The sequence below is a fragment of the Aquarana catesbeiana genome, linkage group LG07 (assembly GCF_042186555.1).
Source record: "Aquarana catesbeiana isolate 2022-GZ linkage group LG07, ASM4218655v1, whole genome shotgun sequence".
NCBI lineage: Eukaryota > Metazoa > Chordata > Amphibia > Anura > Ranidae > Aquarana > Aquarana catesbeiana.
In genome coordinates, this window is record NC_133330.1 from 192054618 (window position 1) to 192073062 (window position 18445).

The 18445-nt window shown below is 42.0% G+C and overlaps 1 protein-coding gene across 3 annotated transcripts in view; it reads left to right on the forward strand.

Annotated features, from left to right (window-relative positions):
* The window catches only part of LOC141103392 (chloride channel CLIC-like protein 1), a 138422-nt gene that overhangs the window by 84897 nt on the left and 35080 nt on the right, over positions 1-18445 (forward strand). For all 3 annotated transcript variants that reach the window (XM_073592920.1, XM_073592922.1, XM_073592921.1), the window contains exons 7-8: positions 602-742; positions 16898-16988. In XM_073592920.1, coding sequence (XP_073449021.1) covers positions 602-742; positions 16898-16988 — 232 coding nt within the window. The remainder of the gene's footprint in view (positions 1-601; positions 743-16897; positions 16989-18445) is intronic.

Genomic DNA, 18445 nt, shown 5'->3' on the forward strand with positions numbered 1-18445 from the left:
ATATGCAGACATCCAGTGTGTTAGGATATTTGCTTGATGAGGGTGAAGTACATTCTGAATGTATTAAAGCGGGGGTCCACCTATCTAGCGTTTTTTTTTTTTTTTTTTTGAGTTCATTCACAAACTTTTCTTCTCAGCATTACATACTCACATATTGTGTGTAATATGTCTGCCTGTGTCAGATTTCGTCGGAAAGAATAACTTATATTATTCACTGCAGGCAGTTTCCATCTTCACTGTGGGCATTTGAACCCCACAAGCATTTATTTCCTGGATGTGGTGAATGCTGTGCTCCCAGCATTCACCGCTCGTTCCCGCACATGCTCAGTGGCATCCTGGGAAGCCTGAGACTAGCTCCCAGGAGTCTGGGAGAGGCTAGAAACACGCCTACTCCCACGGGAGGAGAACCAGGAAGTGCAAAGAAGAATAGAAAAATAAAAGGTAATTACGGCAATTTAAATTTTTTTAAACGGCATGTCAGCATCTAGGCAAGGAAGAGAATACATACAGATATTGTTCAAAATTTGGGTGGAACCCCGCTTTAAATTGATTATACTGAGAGCCTATCATAGAACTTAATTTTCAATTTGTTCTTTTGCAGATTTCCTTAAGTCTACTTTGCATTGTGATGGTAGTAGCCACAGAACTATGGACCCATGTCGGCTGGTTTACACAAATAAGGAGACTGCTCGGTCTGTGTTTTTTGGTTAGCATTGTCTGGAACTGGATGTATTTGTACAGGGTAAGTTTTTAAAGGCAATTAGCAAAAATCACAAAAAAACAGTGCAGATCCCACATACACATCACAGATTAGGAAACAGTCTATGTTGATAGTTCACATAATCTAGGGGTTGCAGCTCCCTTTGGTATCCACTGGGAAATGGGAAATGGACTGGAATCTGTAGAAAATAGAAGTAGGAGAGTTCACAGCTGCCCTAGTGTAATAACGTTTAATAGGGAACATAAAAACCAATACGGTTAAGGTTGCACTCACAGCAGAAAGACTTGTCCACATGATGGACACAATTAGGCCTCCTCTCACTGCCTGTCCCTTGAGATATCACTCGATGGTGTGGGGAACAAGCAAGGGATGAGGGTCTCAGTCCCAGCTGCAGCGTCCCGCTAAACAGCACTGGGAACCACGCCCGGACCAGCTGGCGCCATGTGACATCAATCCTGGCCTCGATATGGAAGTGACAAACAAGCCATCTACCAGGAGGTTTGCTAGGACAACACGTTTCGCAGGCGCAGCCTCCTTCATGTCACACCCCTTTCCCTACCATGCCACACTATATGGGGAACCCAAACCCCTCCCTGGAATGAGATCTTAAAGGGACCAGGCCAGGAGTATGGAGTTCACACAAATGGCAGTAAATGGGGTGGGTAACCAGCAGCCTCATTGTGCAACCAAACTCAATAACCAATCTGTTACAGAGTTCTAATTCTAGATAAAAAATATATGATATATATATATATATATATATATATATACACAAATTAATTTCAGAACAATCCATTTGATCTCCTGAGCTTGTGAAATTAGTGTTAATTTTATAACATACACAATATATTAAACTAATATGAAATAAATATATAAAATAAATAATATATAAAAAATAATAAATAAAATCACAAGTTCTTGTGGAGGTAACCCAGCTGATGGGTCCACCCACATGAGGTAACCGGGCCCTATCTAATGCAATACTAAATATACTAATTACAAAAAAAAAACCCACCCACCACTTTTTTACGCAGGGTGCCTATTTCCAACTCTTCATTTAACCCCTCAGGTGACATACTGTTTAAGGTAAATATCCAAAAGGACTCCTGTCATACTCCTGGCCTGGTCCCTTTAGGATTTCATTCCAAGCAGGGGTTTGGGTTCCCCATATAGTGCGGCGTGGTAGGGGAGGGGTGTGACCTGAAGGAGGCCGCTCCTCCGAAACATGTTGTCCTAGCAACCCTCCTGGTAGACGGCTTGCTTGTCACTTCCTTGGGATTGACATCATGTAGAAAAAAAGAAGTACTCCTGTGCTGCTTACACTAGTCCAAAATAACAGACAGAGCAGAGTGAGAAGGGTATAACAGTGGGAATTATGTGCAGTAGAACAGTGCAGAGTGTACGATAGTGAGCAGTATTAGGAGAGGAATATGTAAGGTTTGATGTTTAGCATATGACGGAGGAGTACGTTATGGCTATGTGCAGGAGGGGAGTGCAGAGGAATGCAGAACAGTGTACACAGAAAGTGTGGGTTGACAGGTTAGCATAGAATAATTTATTTATATTTTGTATTGTGGTGATAGGTTATTTTTTTGGGAGACATTAGAGGTCTTTTAGACCCCTGATGCCTCCTCTATGTTGACCAGTTAGAGATGAGGGCAGAGAAGCCCTGATTTGTCCATGGCACTGCAACACTGAAAGAAAAATGTATGGTGTCTGCTCACCACAGAACCCTTATCTTCATCTTCTACTTTGACATGTGTTAGTAAAACCGTACATATCAGAACAATTACTTTGTGCATCCAGGTGGATTATACCTTGTTTTATTTTCAGGACAATTGGACTTTCATTTGGTGGTAAATGGTAATGGATATTTCCTGATATAATATTTTTTTTTTTTTTGTCAAAATGGTAAAAAAAATACATTTTTAAAAATGTAGCTGTATATTTCTTGATACTACCATAACCTACCACCAAAGAACAACCCAAAATAAATTCTACTGCTCCTGACAATCGCAGCGATACCACATATGTGTATGTTAGTTGTTGTTTGTAACTGTAGTTAATAGTGAACATTTTGCATTTATTTTTATCCTACCTAAAACACACTGACACTAACTGACACTGATACTAATTAAAAAAAAAATAATAATCCTGCCCAAAATATACTAATCAGAACCTTTAACCCTTACTTGACCCAAACACTAACCCTGGCACTCGCCTAGCTCAAACCTTGATCCGGGTATTTTGTTTGTGTTTTTTTTTATTTTTTTACACACAGTTTATCTCTCTCTGAGAGAGATATGATGTATCTTTCCTGTATCTTTCCTCTCCATTCACAGAGAAACACGGGCGGGCTTCAGTGACGGATAGCCAATCAGAGGCTATCATAGCTATCAGGTCCCCATCGTTACTGTGGCACTCGGACTCCCAGTGAGACCCCAGTCTCTGTGCTAGAAGAGCGCTGTGCGGCACAAAGACAGATACACACATATACGGCCCCACGGAAAAAAGGCCCAGTCTAGTTAGGCCGCATATATGCGCACAGTCGACACGAAGGGGTTAAGCACACACCGTTCCTCCACCTACTCTGGACTGACGACCACAGTCTATTGTGCCACTTGTTCCTTCTCTACCTCTTCCCACCTTATGCTGCAAAGTTGGATTAATTGGCCTAAAGGAAGAACCCAAAGGCGCTCCGTACTGAGCATGTGTGGGTTCTTTGTGTGCAGAAAACATAGGTGAACACAGTGCAACAGGTGCAGGTGTAATGTACAGGGCAAAGATGTTAAATTGCAAGTGGTTCTGCTGTGTTTGTTTTCGAGCAGTGACAGATTTCAGGGACAAATGCAGCAAAATGGTTTCCAAAGTAACATCTCTGGCCTGCACATTACACTGGCATAGCGGCTGGGTAGTCCTTTCAGTTAGCCGGCAGAGTTGGGAATAAAATAATAGTGCGCAAATAAATAAAAAAGTGAGATGAACTAAAAGGAAACAGCAGCTACACAAGATTGTGACAAATATTCAAAATACTAGAGTGCAAAAAATGTAGTGCTGAAACCTAATAATACAGTGACTAATACGTACACAAATAATGAACAATCTAATGATCATTAACTGAAAAATGAATATTAAAGTCCAACATGGTGGAATGAATAAATATGTAGGAAAAGTGAAAATGTTATGCGAGTCCCATAACGCAAATTCAATCCTGTGAAGAAAAATGTAGAAGTCTGCAACAATGAAGTGATGATTTCCAACGTAAAAATGTAATCAAAAACGATGAATCGACTTAGAAGTCATCATCTTACGTTGGAAATCATCACTTCATTGTTGCAGACTTTTTCAGTTAATGATCATTAGATTGTTCATTATTTGTGCACGTATTAGTCACTGTATTATTAGGTTTTAGCGCTACACTTTTTGCACTCAAGCCAGCAGAGTTGTAAGGTAGTTGCATGCCATTAAAATTAAACTCTAACTTGGCTTTTACCTAATTGAGGATGAACTCTTGTGCTGAGAATCCAAGCACATTACTCTCTCAATTCAAATCCACTGACCAGAACTACAACCTAAAGGGAGCATGTCAGCTATTTTTTTTAGGACGCTATAAGTTAACTGCCTAAGAGCAAGCACTACAAGTATATTAAATGTATATTGCCTTTAATTAGCCAGCACCCCACCTCTCTGTGTGCCATTATTTAGTTTCATTTTGTTACTAGGGACTTAATTTTCCTTACCTTAATCGGAATTACAGTACACAGAATACACACCTCCATTCCAACAATGCCACCATTGTATCCCCTGCCGTATGCTAACATCTCCCAGGATTTCCTCCAGGTGGCAGATTTTCAGTTTCTTGATTGACTGGCAGAAATTACGTCACTCCGTGCATGGGTGTCCTTCATCCCAGCACACCGGCACTGTACTACTGAGACTACGCTGAGCTGTGCAGCTCAGTTTACATTCAGTAGGAGATTTGTTTACAGGCAGGCAAGATTGTTTTATGCAAAAAAAAAAGCTGCCTGCTCTCAATTTCTGCCCAAGCTATGTGCACTGTCCAATGCAAGAGCCCTTGAAAACCATAGAAAAGTGATCCCTCTTCTGAGAACATCTAATTACTCTCTATCCTGGCAAAGGTTCTCAACCCCTCCTTTCTCCCTAGTTTTTATTTAGCTGCTAGGGCAGGAGCGAAAAGTAATAAAAGTGATGCTTTATTAACAACCGTGAGTGTGCTGGGACTACTGAAATCGCATCCAAAATGCCTACACCCTTGAGCAGTCTCGGGGCTTTTGGATGTCAACACAATGGAGGCTTTACATGTAAATAAAGTGCATAAATATGTTAAATATACATCATATCTTATGGAAAGATTTTTGTTGAAATGGTCTGGAGACAGGGTTTCTTTAAAGCCAAACTCTATGAATTAGACAAAAAATACCATTGCAGTCTCCCCCCCCCCCCTTTTTTTTCTTGTTTTTTGTGTCTAGGAGTATATAATAGGAGGGTTAAAGAGCAATTCAGATAAATGGCACCCCCCCCCCCCCAAAATCTTTAACCAGCCTTTACAGTAAGCTGCACATGGAAGGGGCTTTGCACATTACAAACAGAAAAATTCCCAGCACACTTACCAGCTAGGAGCACATCTAGCTTTGGATAAATTAAGGGCAGGCTTGCCTGTCGGGTGCCCAAGCCCAATCCTCCTTAAAGTCACAGGGGTGCATTGGACAACCAGCAAGAGCTCAATGACAGCTGAAGGTATCCAATGCCTCCCTGCACCAAATTCAGCTATACAGATAATTGGCAACCACCCCAATCTATAACCAGCCTTTACAGTAAGTTGTACATAAAAGGGGCTTTGCACATTGTAAACAGAAAACTTCCCAGCACGCTTACCAGCTAGGCTGCAACAAAACCAAATTAGCCCTGTCTAACAGTTTATGTTAAAACAGAGCTTTTAGTTGCACACATATGTAAATATATGTGAAATCCACAGTGCCTCGCCAAGGCTCTTCCAAGTATACAAAGGATGGTAAATGTTAACATTTGCCAATATAACCTCTGTTTTAACATGAACTGTTAGACAGGGCTAGTTTGGTTTTGTTGCCATGTTTTGTTGCCATGTGACAAATGGCACGTCCTCTTTAACTAGTTCCCCCTCTTTAGAATTTTTTTTTATTGTGTCACAAATGTCAAAATCTGCATTTTTGGCTCTAAAATTACTTAAAAATCCCTGAACATATGGGGGCATTGGGGGTTATGCGAGGAGGAGGGCGCGCCACCTAGATCACGTTTACATGACTGCCAGGAGCCAGCTGAACAAAAGAAATACAAGTTTAAGGCTGAAGTACCGTAATTGAGACATCAGATGTATTAGACTCCTGATGTCCCAGATTGTGCTTAATCAGCTCCTTCCCTAGTCACAGCAGTCGGGGAATGACTGCTTTGAGCCTGGAAGAGACCTAATGCATGTCACTTCATGCTTACTCGGCAGAGAGGGGATCAGCAAATCTACTAAGCTGAATGGTTCTTAAAGCGGAGCTCCACCCAAAAGGGGAAGTTCCGCTTTAAGCACTCCTCCCCTACTCCTGTGCCACATTTGGCATGTTATTTTATTTTTGGGGGAGCAGGTACTTAGTTTTGACAGGAAGACTCTTCCGCTCAGGCCGCCTATGCGATCCGAGTGGAAGTTTTTCTCTCCCCCTCCCTCCCTGCAATCTTCTGGGACTTGTCACAGGTCCTATAATATTGCCCGACCGTTGAGGAAGCACAGTAAGCACCCAGCTGTGAAGACAGAAGTTGTCACAGCATCAGACCGATGCTGCATCCACCTAGGTAAGTATGAATCTGAAAACAAAAAAAAACTTCCTTTTTTAACAACTTCCAGACCAGGCCTTTTCTGCCTTTTTTTGTTTACATGCAATAATCAGTATATTTTGCTAGAAAATTATTGAGAACCCCCAAACATATTTGTTTAAAGCAAAGGCCCTAGAGAATAAATTGGTGGGTGTTGCAATTTTTTATCTCACACGGTATTTGTGCTGCGGCTTTTCAAACGCATTTTTTTTTTCCATACACTTTTTTGAATTTTAATGCAAAAAACACAATACATAACCTAATTTTTTTATCAAATAAAAAAGATGATGTTACACCGAGTAAATGGATGCCAAACGCCATGCTTTAGAATTGCACACGCCCGTGCAACGATGACAAACAACGTAAATTTTACTACTATCAATAGGCAATGCTTTCAAAGCATTTACAGGGTACCACTTTAGGTTTACAGAGGAGGTCTAGTGTTAGAATTACTGCCCATAATCTGATGTTCACGGCAATACCTCATATGTGGGACGATAGCAGTATGCGTGCAGGGGACTGCCACTTTACTTTTTTTTTTTTTTTTCTTTCAATTATTAATATATTTTATTTTTACAATGTAACTTTTTTTTTTTGCGATCACTTTTATTGCTGTCATAAGGAGTGTAAACATCCATGTGGCAGTTACTCTTTATGGAGAGATCTGGGGTCGTTGACATCTGTGTAAATGGGAAGTGATGTCAGGTTATCGCTTCCAGGTTACCATAGCTGAGAGCAGGTCAAAGCCGATCCGGATGCTGGTCGCTCAGGTCTCCCAATGGGATGGGAGAGCCCGGGAAAGCTGCGGGAGGGAGAAGGGCAATCCAACAGCTAGTTAGCCGCTAGGATTCACAAAAGAGCCGACCGCCAGTTCTAATAACTGTACCGGGATGATAGCTGCAGGCAGCATCCAGGTATAACCACCCGAAGTCAAGCGACATACATAAGTGGTTAAACGTATCTCACCAATGCATGTCAGATAGTTAACAAAGTATGACAGTTTGGCTCCAAATACCAGTACACAAAATCAAACCATATATCATGGCATTACATTAAAAAAAAAAGTAAAAAAAAAGTACAGCAGTAAAAGAATTAAGAGCTCCAGAAGCATATCTGAATGCGTAGTAACACAAATATAATATATTATAAAATTAGGTAACAGAATAAACCGACAATGGATAAACAGCAAGCCAGGGGGACCATAATTTTATAGAATTTTTGTACACAACCCCTATGTTGGTATGCTAATTTTTTTTCTTTCAAGAGTTTTTGAACCATATTTTGCCATTTGAAGAAATATTTGGACAACCGTTTCTGAGCTTTTAGTTTCCGAGCTAGAAAAAGTTAACCTGTGACCATTAATCAAAGCATTGGGGATAACATGTCCTTAGATATAACACTTAAAGTGTTTGTTAACCCCAAGAAAAAAAATGGATCCTGCTCCTTTAAAGCATGTTCTATGACACAGTGCTTGTGCTGTGTCATTTGAGTCCCTGCATCACCTTGAAAACCTGGTTGATCCTGCCAGTTTCTGCCCTCCCCTCTGTAAACTGACCACGGTGTATCATGGCTGCTGAGCCCTGACACCGTGGTCAGTTTATGTGCCTCCGTCATCCGCAAAATCCATAGGTAAACCAATATGAGCAATGTAATTTAATCATATCAGATATAGAGGTCTAGGGGGGCATAGACCGAGCAGGATATGTTGCTAGAGAGCTCCACCGATCCTGACATAATCTGCTGCCATCCTGCAACTAAACAAACGTGGTGAGCATCTGTCCTCTCCCTAACCAGCCCTGGACATCTCCTGTACCATCCCAAGCTAAAATTGCAGCGCCTGGCTGACTGATTGTGTCCCCACGAGCCCACGGCCGGCTCCATACACTGCAGACCCGCCTCCATCTTGAGGCCTATGGAGCCGCCGGCATCCCTGATTTACCTGAGAGGGCCGAGGGCCCCAAACCGGCGGAGTTCACTGAACAGTTATTGTCCACCCTATTTATTCTAAGTAATTTGCCACCCACATTCGTGGTGGAAAGACCCCACAGGGTCCCACCGCTGCCTCCAAGACCTGGAGCCCCTCCGCGTCCCTTCCTACTGCGGCTACTAAATTACCGAGAGGTGATCAAGAGGTGCAGCAGCGTCGCAAGTCCTTCACGGATGTGAGACGTCCGCTTCGGGAGAAGGGAATCCGTTTTGGCCTTCTTTACCCCAGCAGACTGAGGATTACTGATGGAGATAACCAAAATGAAAAAGAGAGTAAGTGCAGCGCAATAAATAAAGTCCCCAATGGTCAATACAGGCAGGTCCACATAAAACTTTCAATGGCCAGAGAAAAGAAAATCTTGCATGCAGTTTTCAATTGCGCTTACCAGAGAATGTGGACCTCTGCAGAGCAGGGGTCAAACACACGTGTATCCCCTAGGGGATGGTGATCTCCTTAATGTTGTCACTGGAAAGGAACACAGCAGTCAGAAGATCCTAGTATCCAAAGGGATGAGCCAGTCTTCCAGCAGAAAGAACCCCCAGGGATATAAGCATCAGGGTCCCGGTGTCCCCACGGACGACTCCAAGGTGTCAAATGTAAAAAAAGGGAGGAGTACTATCTAAGAGTAATCCATTTATCGCAGAAAGAAACAGTCACTAGTATAAAAACAGGCGCTCACAAGCGCTGTAGCTTAAGAGACTTAAAAAGTCGGACTGCAATGCAATGCAGTGCCGACACACATAGTATAGCAGCGGGTGACGTCCGTGTTGTAGCTCCTCCCCCCGTAACGCAGTGTTATGTCCTATTGGACTTCGTCAGCGAGGGGTGGAGTCTGACAATCACCCGGCATCTTTTATAATAAACGGACGGTGTCTCATTGGGCTAAGGAACACACGGAAGTAAAAAGCTTCCCTAGTAACCGGACCCTAGCAACAATTCGTCCTATATGCGAAATCAATGAGACTCTGTGTAAAACCTGAGTGGCGGAACCGGAAATCGAATATTGGACTTCCTATTGTGTAGACACAAAACACCTTACCACAAAGGGACACAGTACAGCCACATTATAAAAAAATTCCATGAAATATCCCAAATAGGGTAAATAAATTAATTGAATTAAATGGAATAACATACTGTACTAAAAATAAAATTAACAATAACGGAAGTGGTCTCCCGCTGTTTTTATACTAGTGACTGTTTCTTTCTGCAATAAATGGATTACTCTTAGATAGTACTCCTCCCTTTTTACATTTGACACCTTGGAGTCGTCCGTGGGGACACGGGACCCTGATACTTATATCCCTGGGGGTTCTTTCTGCTGGAAGACTGGCTCATCCCTTTGGATCTTCTGACTGCTGTGTTCCTTTCCAGTGACAACATTAAGGAGATCACCATCCCCTAGGGGATACACGTGAGTTTGACCCCTGCTCTGCAGAGGTCCACGTTCTCTGGTAAGCGCAAATGAAAACTGCATGCAAGATTTTCTTTTCTCTGGCCATTGAAAGTTTTATGTGGACCTGCCTTGTATTGACCATTGGGGACTTATTTATTGCGCTGCACTTACTCTCTTTTTCATTTTGGTTATTGTTTCAGGCTTTTGTGATTACCTGTAGTTTTCAGCTTGCAATTGGGTGTGGGTATACATTAGTTTGTACTGATTGTCACCTATACATTGTACTGATGGAGATAACACTTGATTCTTTGACACCCCAGAAGCTGCTGCAGCGTGGTTGGACACCCGTTAGTGTTCTACTGCCAACCGCCACGATGATGAACATACAGCATGCTGAGACCAGCTAAGTTATCTCATCCTCCTGTACTGACGTACTTTCTATCCCATGATGACTTAAAGCATTACACACTATTTGCCTGTATCCCCTCCTGTAATGCTGCACCTCGCCATAATCCTAACCTTTATTGGATACCCTTTACTAACTGACAGAATATCCATTTATCCTGCCTGAGGAGCTCCAGCAATCGCCACACAGTTTTTTGACTTAGACACCTGAACTGTGATCTCTCTCAACATTTCCACCTTGACCCCCCCTCCCTTACTCAGGTCCCAGTGAGGACTTCTGCTAGTTTGGCAGCTCCCCTGCCCCCCCCCCTTTTTTTTTTCTCCCTTTTTAAACACAAGACTACACCAGGAGTTTACGGACTGGTAATGACCCAAATTATAGGGTCCAATTTCTGAATATAGGATATTGGTTTTTGTTTTTGGATAAAAACTATTCCCACCCCCTTCCTCCATTTTGTGAAGGTGTTGGGAACTAGTAGGAAAAGCACCATGTGCTTGGGCTGGTTTTTGTTCGAATTCTTGTTATGTTTAATAGTTTTACTGTATCTCAGTGCTTACATTCAAACATATGTCATGGTCGAGATTGTGCTGCTCATGATTAGTCTCTTGAACCACTTTCCCAGCACCCAGGTCCTTCAGATGAGACTTAGACCTAATGGCTGATCAAAAAAAAAATTCCTTTAATGTTCTCTCGTGGAATGTTAGAGGTCTACATTCCAAATTTAAGAGAGTCCTCTTATTCCAGTATCTAAAATCCAACTCTCCTCCACTTATACTTCTTCAGGAGACTCATCTTATGGGCAGCAAAATCCTAACATTAAAAAAGCCGTGGTTTCAAAAGGCGATTCACGCCACATATTCTACATATGCAAGGGGAGTGTCTTGATACACAAGAACTTCCCATGTGTAATAGAAGAGATATGCACAGATCCCCAGGGTAGATTTGTTTTGGTAATATTTACCCTATGGTCGCAAAAATATATAGTGGTAAATTTATATGTCCCTCCACCTTTCTCCCCAAAAATTTTATACACTGTTCTGGAGAGGATCACCCCTTTCTGTCCTGGGAAGATTTTGATCATGGGGGATTTTAACGCCACCTTGTTGCCCGAGCTTGGCAGACCCACTCCTTCTAAAAACCATTCTGCAGAATTCTCCACTTGGGCCCAGGCAATAGGCTTAGAAGACATATGGAGGTGGAAGCACCCTTCTACCCGATCCTACTCCTGCTTCTCAGCCTCCCACAAGACTGCCTCGCGGATAGACCTGGCATTCACCAATCCGTTACTCCTGACAAACGTGCTGGAAGTGAATTACTTACCTAGTAGGTTGTCGGATCATAGACCCCTGGTGGTGTCTTTCTGTACCCCTGCCTTCCGTAGCGCAGCTCTGTGGAGGCTGGGTGCAGAATGGATCATGCCGACCTCACAGATGAAATGCCAAAGCTGCTGAGTGAGTTCTGGGAGCAGAATACGGAATTCACCCCCCCAGATGTTGCTTGGGACACTTTCAGGGCTTACAGGAGGGGGCAATATATTTCCTCCATTGCAGCCATCAGAAAGAATCAGACATTAGAGACTCAGTCCCTACAGCAGAGGGTAATAGACCATGCTAACACGTACAACATAGACCCTACACCGGGCCACTTTGATCTTCTGGCAGCTGCCCAGAGAGAACTGAACTTACACCTGGCAGAAATTACTAAATTAGAAACATATAAAAAAAAGCAACGATTTTTTGAACAAATTATTAAATAAAATAAAAAGCCTTCGCGCTACTGTGATGTGTTCAAAAATAAGTAATGAAATAAAAAAGATGTACCATAAAATATGTGCAAATATATTCAAATAAAAACACCGCAAAATTGTGGTGAACAATCAAAGTGCAATGGAGTGCAATTAAGGTGCAATGAAATCTGTCTGCAGCAGGATCTAGTAGTGTTCACATACACAAGCAAAGTAAATAACAGTAGTGATCCCGCGCTACAGCAATAAAATAATAAAAAGTGATAAATAAATGAAAACAAATCAATAAATAAATTAATCTGGGGACACTTGGAATAAATAGAAATCATAAAGAAATGATAACGAAGTCCATGCAGTATTAAAAAATCCTCTTCTAGTCAAGCATCTTTCTAGTTAAAAGTTTTTTCAAAAATGCTCTCCTAAAAGGGCTAGCTTATCTGCAAGTCCTTATGAGTGAGAGATATACACAATCCGGAAAACGAGCTCACAGAACTCTCAATTCCTTGGTTCATCAGCATGTATCTGTATTATAGGATTCTTTCCGCTATTCCGACGGCTACCACCAGGGGGTCCTCCGTTCCACCATATGTTGTATCTATGTGATATTCCAGATCTACATCTTCATATGATCTCACATTCCCAAAGAGCGGGGGGAAAAAAATAGACCTCCAATAGTGCAGTATGTCAAAAACCAACAGCTAGTTTTATTAAATATAACAAGTTGGACCCTTACATCAATAATAAGAAAAAAGGCTTTTAAAATGAACTTTAAAACAGCGTGGCGTTTGACCACCGTTCTCACGTCACTTCTGGTATCTAATCCACATCCGGCCACTCCCTACGCGTTACCTCATCACGTGACTTCATCAAGGGACTGATGAAGTCACGCCCTACATCCTCAGTGCGCCTAGCAGATAAAGTGTCAGATCCCTTCAGGCTCTACAGGGGAACAAGGCAGGACTGCCCTCTCTCTCCGGTGTTATTTGCCCTTGCCATAGAACCAGTGGTGGAGGCGTTGCGCGCTACACCACACATCAAGGGTCTGCGAGTTGGTTTGCTGGAGGAGAGGGTGGCCCTGTATGCTGATGACATGCTACTTTTTCTCAATGATGCAGGCCCATCATTACAGGGTGCACTGACAGTACTAAACACATTTGCCAGAGTCACCGGGTTAAAGGTAAATTGGTCTAAGTCCTTACTATAGACCAAGCCGCAAAAATGGGCTCCCCTCTAGATGACACCTTTAAATACTTGGGTGTGGTTGTTTCCCCCAGTGCCTTGGATTTCATGCATCTTAATTTAGACCCAGTTATTCAAGACATAAAGATCAGGCTTAGGGCATGGGGAAAGCTACCGCTGTCACTGTGGGGCCGAATTAACCTTATTAAAATGAAAATCATCCCCAAGCTCACTTATCTTTTTAGGCACTCCCCGCAGTGGATTCCCAAAGTTTTCTTTAAAAAAACTCAATCAGATCTTTTCTTCCTCCCTATGGGGTCCCTCCCCGCCAAGATATAAACTGAGCACCTTGATGAGACCAACAACACAGGGAGGTGTGGCATTCCCAGACTATTATAAATACTATCTCGCCGCACAGTTGGTAACGGTGAGATGGTGGTTGGATCCAGACAAATCTAATTCAGCTACAATTCTAGAGGCGACGGTGATGGGGTCATTGGAAGCACTTCGATTGCTGGTCTATAGGGGACCCCAGGCCCCATACCCCCTGACCCCTTCCATGCATATCACTTTACGTGCATGGAGGGTGGGACTGGCGGTAGAAAAATATAGATACAATGAAGCCTCACCCAACGCTCCAATATGGCTCAATCCTAATATACTCCACTTCTATAAAATGCTTAACCCATATGCATGGACCAAAGATGGTGTTAACTTATATCACAAATAATTTCAAATAACACGTTGATCCCCCTATCCCAACTTTCACAGACATATAATATACCAAATTATTATATATTCCGTTACCTGCAATTATCTCATGCCTTCACTGCACAATTCCCACGATCCTCCTGCATAGTGGTCCAGTTTGGGTTGGAAAAGACACTTCGCACCAAATGCGCCGAAAAACCAACCTCCCATCTTTATCAACATTTAATATTTGTGTCTCTTCCACACATGGATAAACTTTGGTCCTGCTGGCAAAGGGACATTCCAACACTGGAGAACGATGATTGGGATGATGTGTGGGATCTCCCATTTAGCTCCCTGGTTTCATTGAGGGACAGACTTGTGCAATTTAAAATAGTGCATAGGGCATACTTTACACCTTATAGACTTCATAAAATGAAACCCGAACACTCCGCAGATTGCTGGAGGTGTAACACCTCCCCGGGACACTTTGCGCATATTTTCTGGACCTGCCCTAAGATTCGGCGGTATTGGACAGAGGTGCTAGATATGATTACTCTGGTTACCTCGGTTTCGATACCGGCGAAGATGGAGGTGTGCCTTCTGGGCCTGGTAGGGACTTTAGTGCCTACAGTTGCAAAACGAACTTTGATTGGGTTGTTGCTCTTTTATGCCCGGAAAAACATTGCTATGCACTGGAAAAAACATACGGTACCCTCCCTGGTCCAATGGAAAAGTCTCATAAATGAGAGCCTCCCACTGTACAAAGACACGTATATAAATAGGGGATGTCCACTGAAATATGATAAAATTTGGCGCACATGGCTTGCTGAACCAACTACGGCTTGAGGCTGAGGAAAATGGCTAACAAATAGGGTATACATATGAGCATACCCATATAATCACTTTCATATATGTCTAAATATGTGTATGAAGAATAGTATGCCTGAATAGGTAATATCAGACTTCAAAATATCAAGAGATAACAGTGATCCTAAAGTAAACACGCATTAAGCCATAAATGATCTGATAACTTACTAATCATATAGGAAACTGATATGCACTGATGTAGATGTATATGTATGATTTTGTTGTTTTTTGTGTATTTGTTTGCTTGTTTAAAATGCAATCAAAAAGATTAAAAAAAAATATATATATATATAGAGGTCCAGTGCAGAAATTGCTTCGGACATCTCCAAAGCATTTGTATCAGCATACCCACATTGCTCATACACCTGGGACAATAAGACGTGGTGCACACCCTCACAGGCTCTCGTCACACCTCAAAAGGACTCTGGCACTGTTAGCAGTCAAAAGAGCAGAATAAAAATCCCCAATGAGATCCTTCTGTCAGTGTTGCAGATGCACCCATCGTTACTACTGTAGATGGGATTATACTTCAAGGGAACAGTGCCAGATTGCGCCTGCAGGGCGTGACGGAGCTGCAAATATTGGCAAAGTGATTGTTTTAGGTAACTGAAATTGTTCTAATAGAGACTGAAAGGGAAGTAAAATATCAATCTCTGAATAGAGTCCCCTAAATTTAGGGAACCCCACCCCTCTAAGTGTTGAAATTGGGCAGTAACATAGTTTGACATTAGGGACTGCCATACCACCTCCATCCTTCAGCAGCTGAAGTATCGTCAATCTTATTTGGGGCTGCTTTTGCATCCAAATTAGGGAATCAATTTTCTTTTGAACATCCGTTGTATAATCCAAATTGAAGAATTATGAAGAACTTACAACAATTAAGACATCCACATCATTTTTACAATGCCCTACCTACCACTAATAGGGGCAGTTTACACCAAGTTTTAGAAGTCTTCCTCATCTTCAGTAAGCATGGCTCAGTGTTAAGAAATACGTAGTCCTGTATTATATAAGAGACCTGAATGCCCAGACAAATTGAAGGATTGTGCCAAGACTATTGACTTTTCCACCGCAGGGATTTGTTTTCTTTATTTTGCTTTGACATACACCTTAAGCTTTAAGATGCATACAGAAAGCATAGCCAATCTGCTTAGTACTTCCTGTTTTTCATCCTGATGAACTGACGATCTTGTAACAAACTTGCTTGTCATGCAAGCACATGCTTTTTGCTGCCTCTCACATGCAGCATGTCTAATGCTAAAGAAACAAGTCAGTTCTAATAAATTTTCCCAGCAACCTTTCTTCTACTTTAGAAATTTGGATGTCACTGTTGATTCCAGAAATGGAGGGAACAAGTTTCAGATAGTACAATTATACTGCCTACTAACCCTGTGCATTGGACTGTGTGTGCTGTGGATGTAGTAATTGGTGTTAAATTAGGTGAACTGTCTGCACAACTGCAGAGGGCTGATTGGTTTCACTTGTTGCATGGAATTGCTGTTTTATCTACTTTTATTATCCACAGCTTAGCTGTAGAAACTTTCTGGATTTTAACACCAGGTTAAAGCGAAGTTCCACCCAAAAGTGGAACTTCCGCTCGTTGTACTCCGTCTTTCACAGGTATCCTGTCCCCACTTCCAGGAGCCTCAGCCGCGGGTATTTGCGTCATCGCTGGGGCTCCTTCCCTGGCCGCCGGGCCAGTAGGAGAGAGGAGCAGAGCCTCACGCATGCGCGGTAGGGTTCCCAAGGAGAAGCCGTAAGGCTACACTGCTGGGTTCCCTTACTCGCAATGGAGACGGCATGCACCCGACAGCTGATGAAAACATCAGCTGCGGTGCCGACATCGCTGGACTCCAGGACAGGTAAGTGTCCGATTATTAAAAGTCGGCAACTGCAGTATGCGCAGGTGCTGGCTTTTAATTTTTGCAGCGGTGGGCAGACCTCCGCTTTAAGTTACAATATTGTCTGTTTAACTTTAATATCATTTGTTGGGGTGTAATTATCTTTGTGTTGATTTTCTATAAATATGCATGTACTTTTTTTTTTGTCAGGATGCATTTGCCGAACGACAGGCGAAATTAACAAAAATAGAAAATGATAACAGCTGTGGCAAGAAGATGACTTGGTCAGAAAATTTGTTTGGTGAGATAATCGGCTATACAGTATAAAATAAGGTGTTTCTTTTGACTGGTAGATTTTGCACTAGTGATTAACCACTTAAACACCAGGCCAATGACAAAGAAATGATCAGTCTATCGTTTTAATGGTAGGTTTATTTTAATAGGGAGAGACATCAACAAAAAAATCCAGGAAAACTAATTTCAAAAAAGTTATAAATTGATTTACATTTTACAAATAAAGTTTTACCAGTTCCAGGGACAACTATCATATCCACATCCTGATGAATATAGTGTAAAACAAAAAAATGGGAGGAAACATTCTTTCCCCTACAGTAAATAGGACTTTTACGGATATGAGATTGGCACTGAGGTGAGCACAAAGACAAATCTGATTTAAAATGTAATTTTTATTATAAAAACATCATAAAAAAACATATAAATGTGTGAATAACATATGGCACAAAGCCAGTAATGATACTTGTTCCCAACATGAGAATGGAAAAGTTCTTAAGCATAGAGTAATCCAATGCGTTTCGCAGAGCTAGTTCTCCGCTTCTTCAGTGAAACTCAATATGCATCGATTGAATCAGATTCTGGCTGTATGTCATTTCTAGCATGAAAAGAGACCGGACCAATGCCTGACCATGTAGTCTAAAGTGTCAAAACCTAGGACTCGGTCTGACAGACATTGGATCACACCTTAGTGGAATCAGGCGGGCACCTTTCACATATCATAACCTTACCCAGTGTCACCAATCGCCGCAGAAATGGAATCCAATGTCTGTCAGACTGGGTCCTAGGTTCTGACACTTTAGACTACATGGTCGGGCATTGGTCAGGTCTCTTTTCATGCTGGAAATGACATACACCCAGAATCTGATTCAATCTGAGTTTCCCTGAAGAAGCGGAGAACAAACTCTGCGAAACGCATTGGATTACTCTATGCTTAAGAACTTTTCCATGCTCATGTTGGGAACAAGTATCATTATTGGCTTTGTGCCATACGTTATTCACATATCTATGTTTTTTATGATGTTTTTATTGATTTTTATAAACAAAAATGACATTTTAAATCAATTTTGTCTTTGTGCTCACCTCAGTGACAATCTCATATCCTTAAAAGTTCTATTTACTGTATGGGAAAGAATGTTCCCTCCCATTTTTTGGTTTTACACTTGGTTTACATTTTAATGAGTGAAATAAGTATTTGACCCCTTCGCAAAACATGACTTAGTACTTGGTGGCAAAACCCTTGTTGGCAATCAAAGGTCAGACGTTTCTTGTAGTTGGCCACCAGTTTTGCACACATCTCAGGAGGGATTTTGTCCTACTCCTCTTTGCAGATCCTCTCCAAGCCATTAAGGTTTCGAGGCTGACGTTTGGTAACTCGAACCTTCAGCTCCCTCTACATATTTTCTATGGGATAAGGGTTTGGAGACTGGTCAGGCCACTCCAGGACCTTAATGTGCTGCTTCTTGA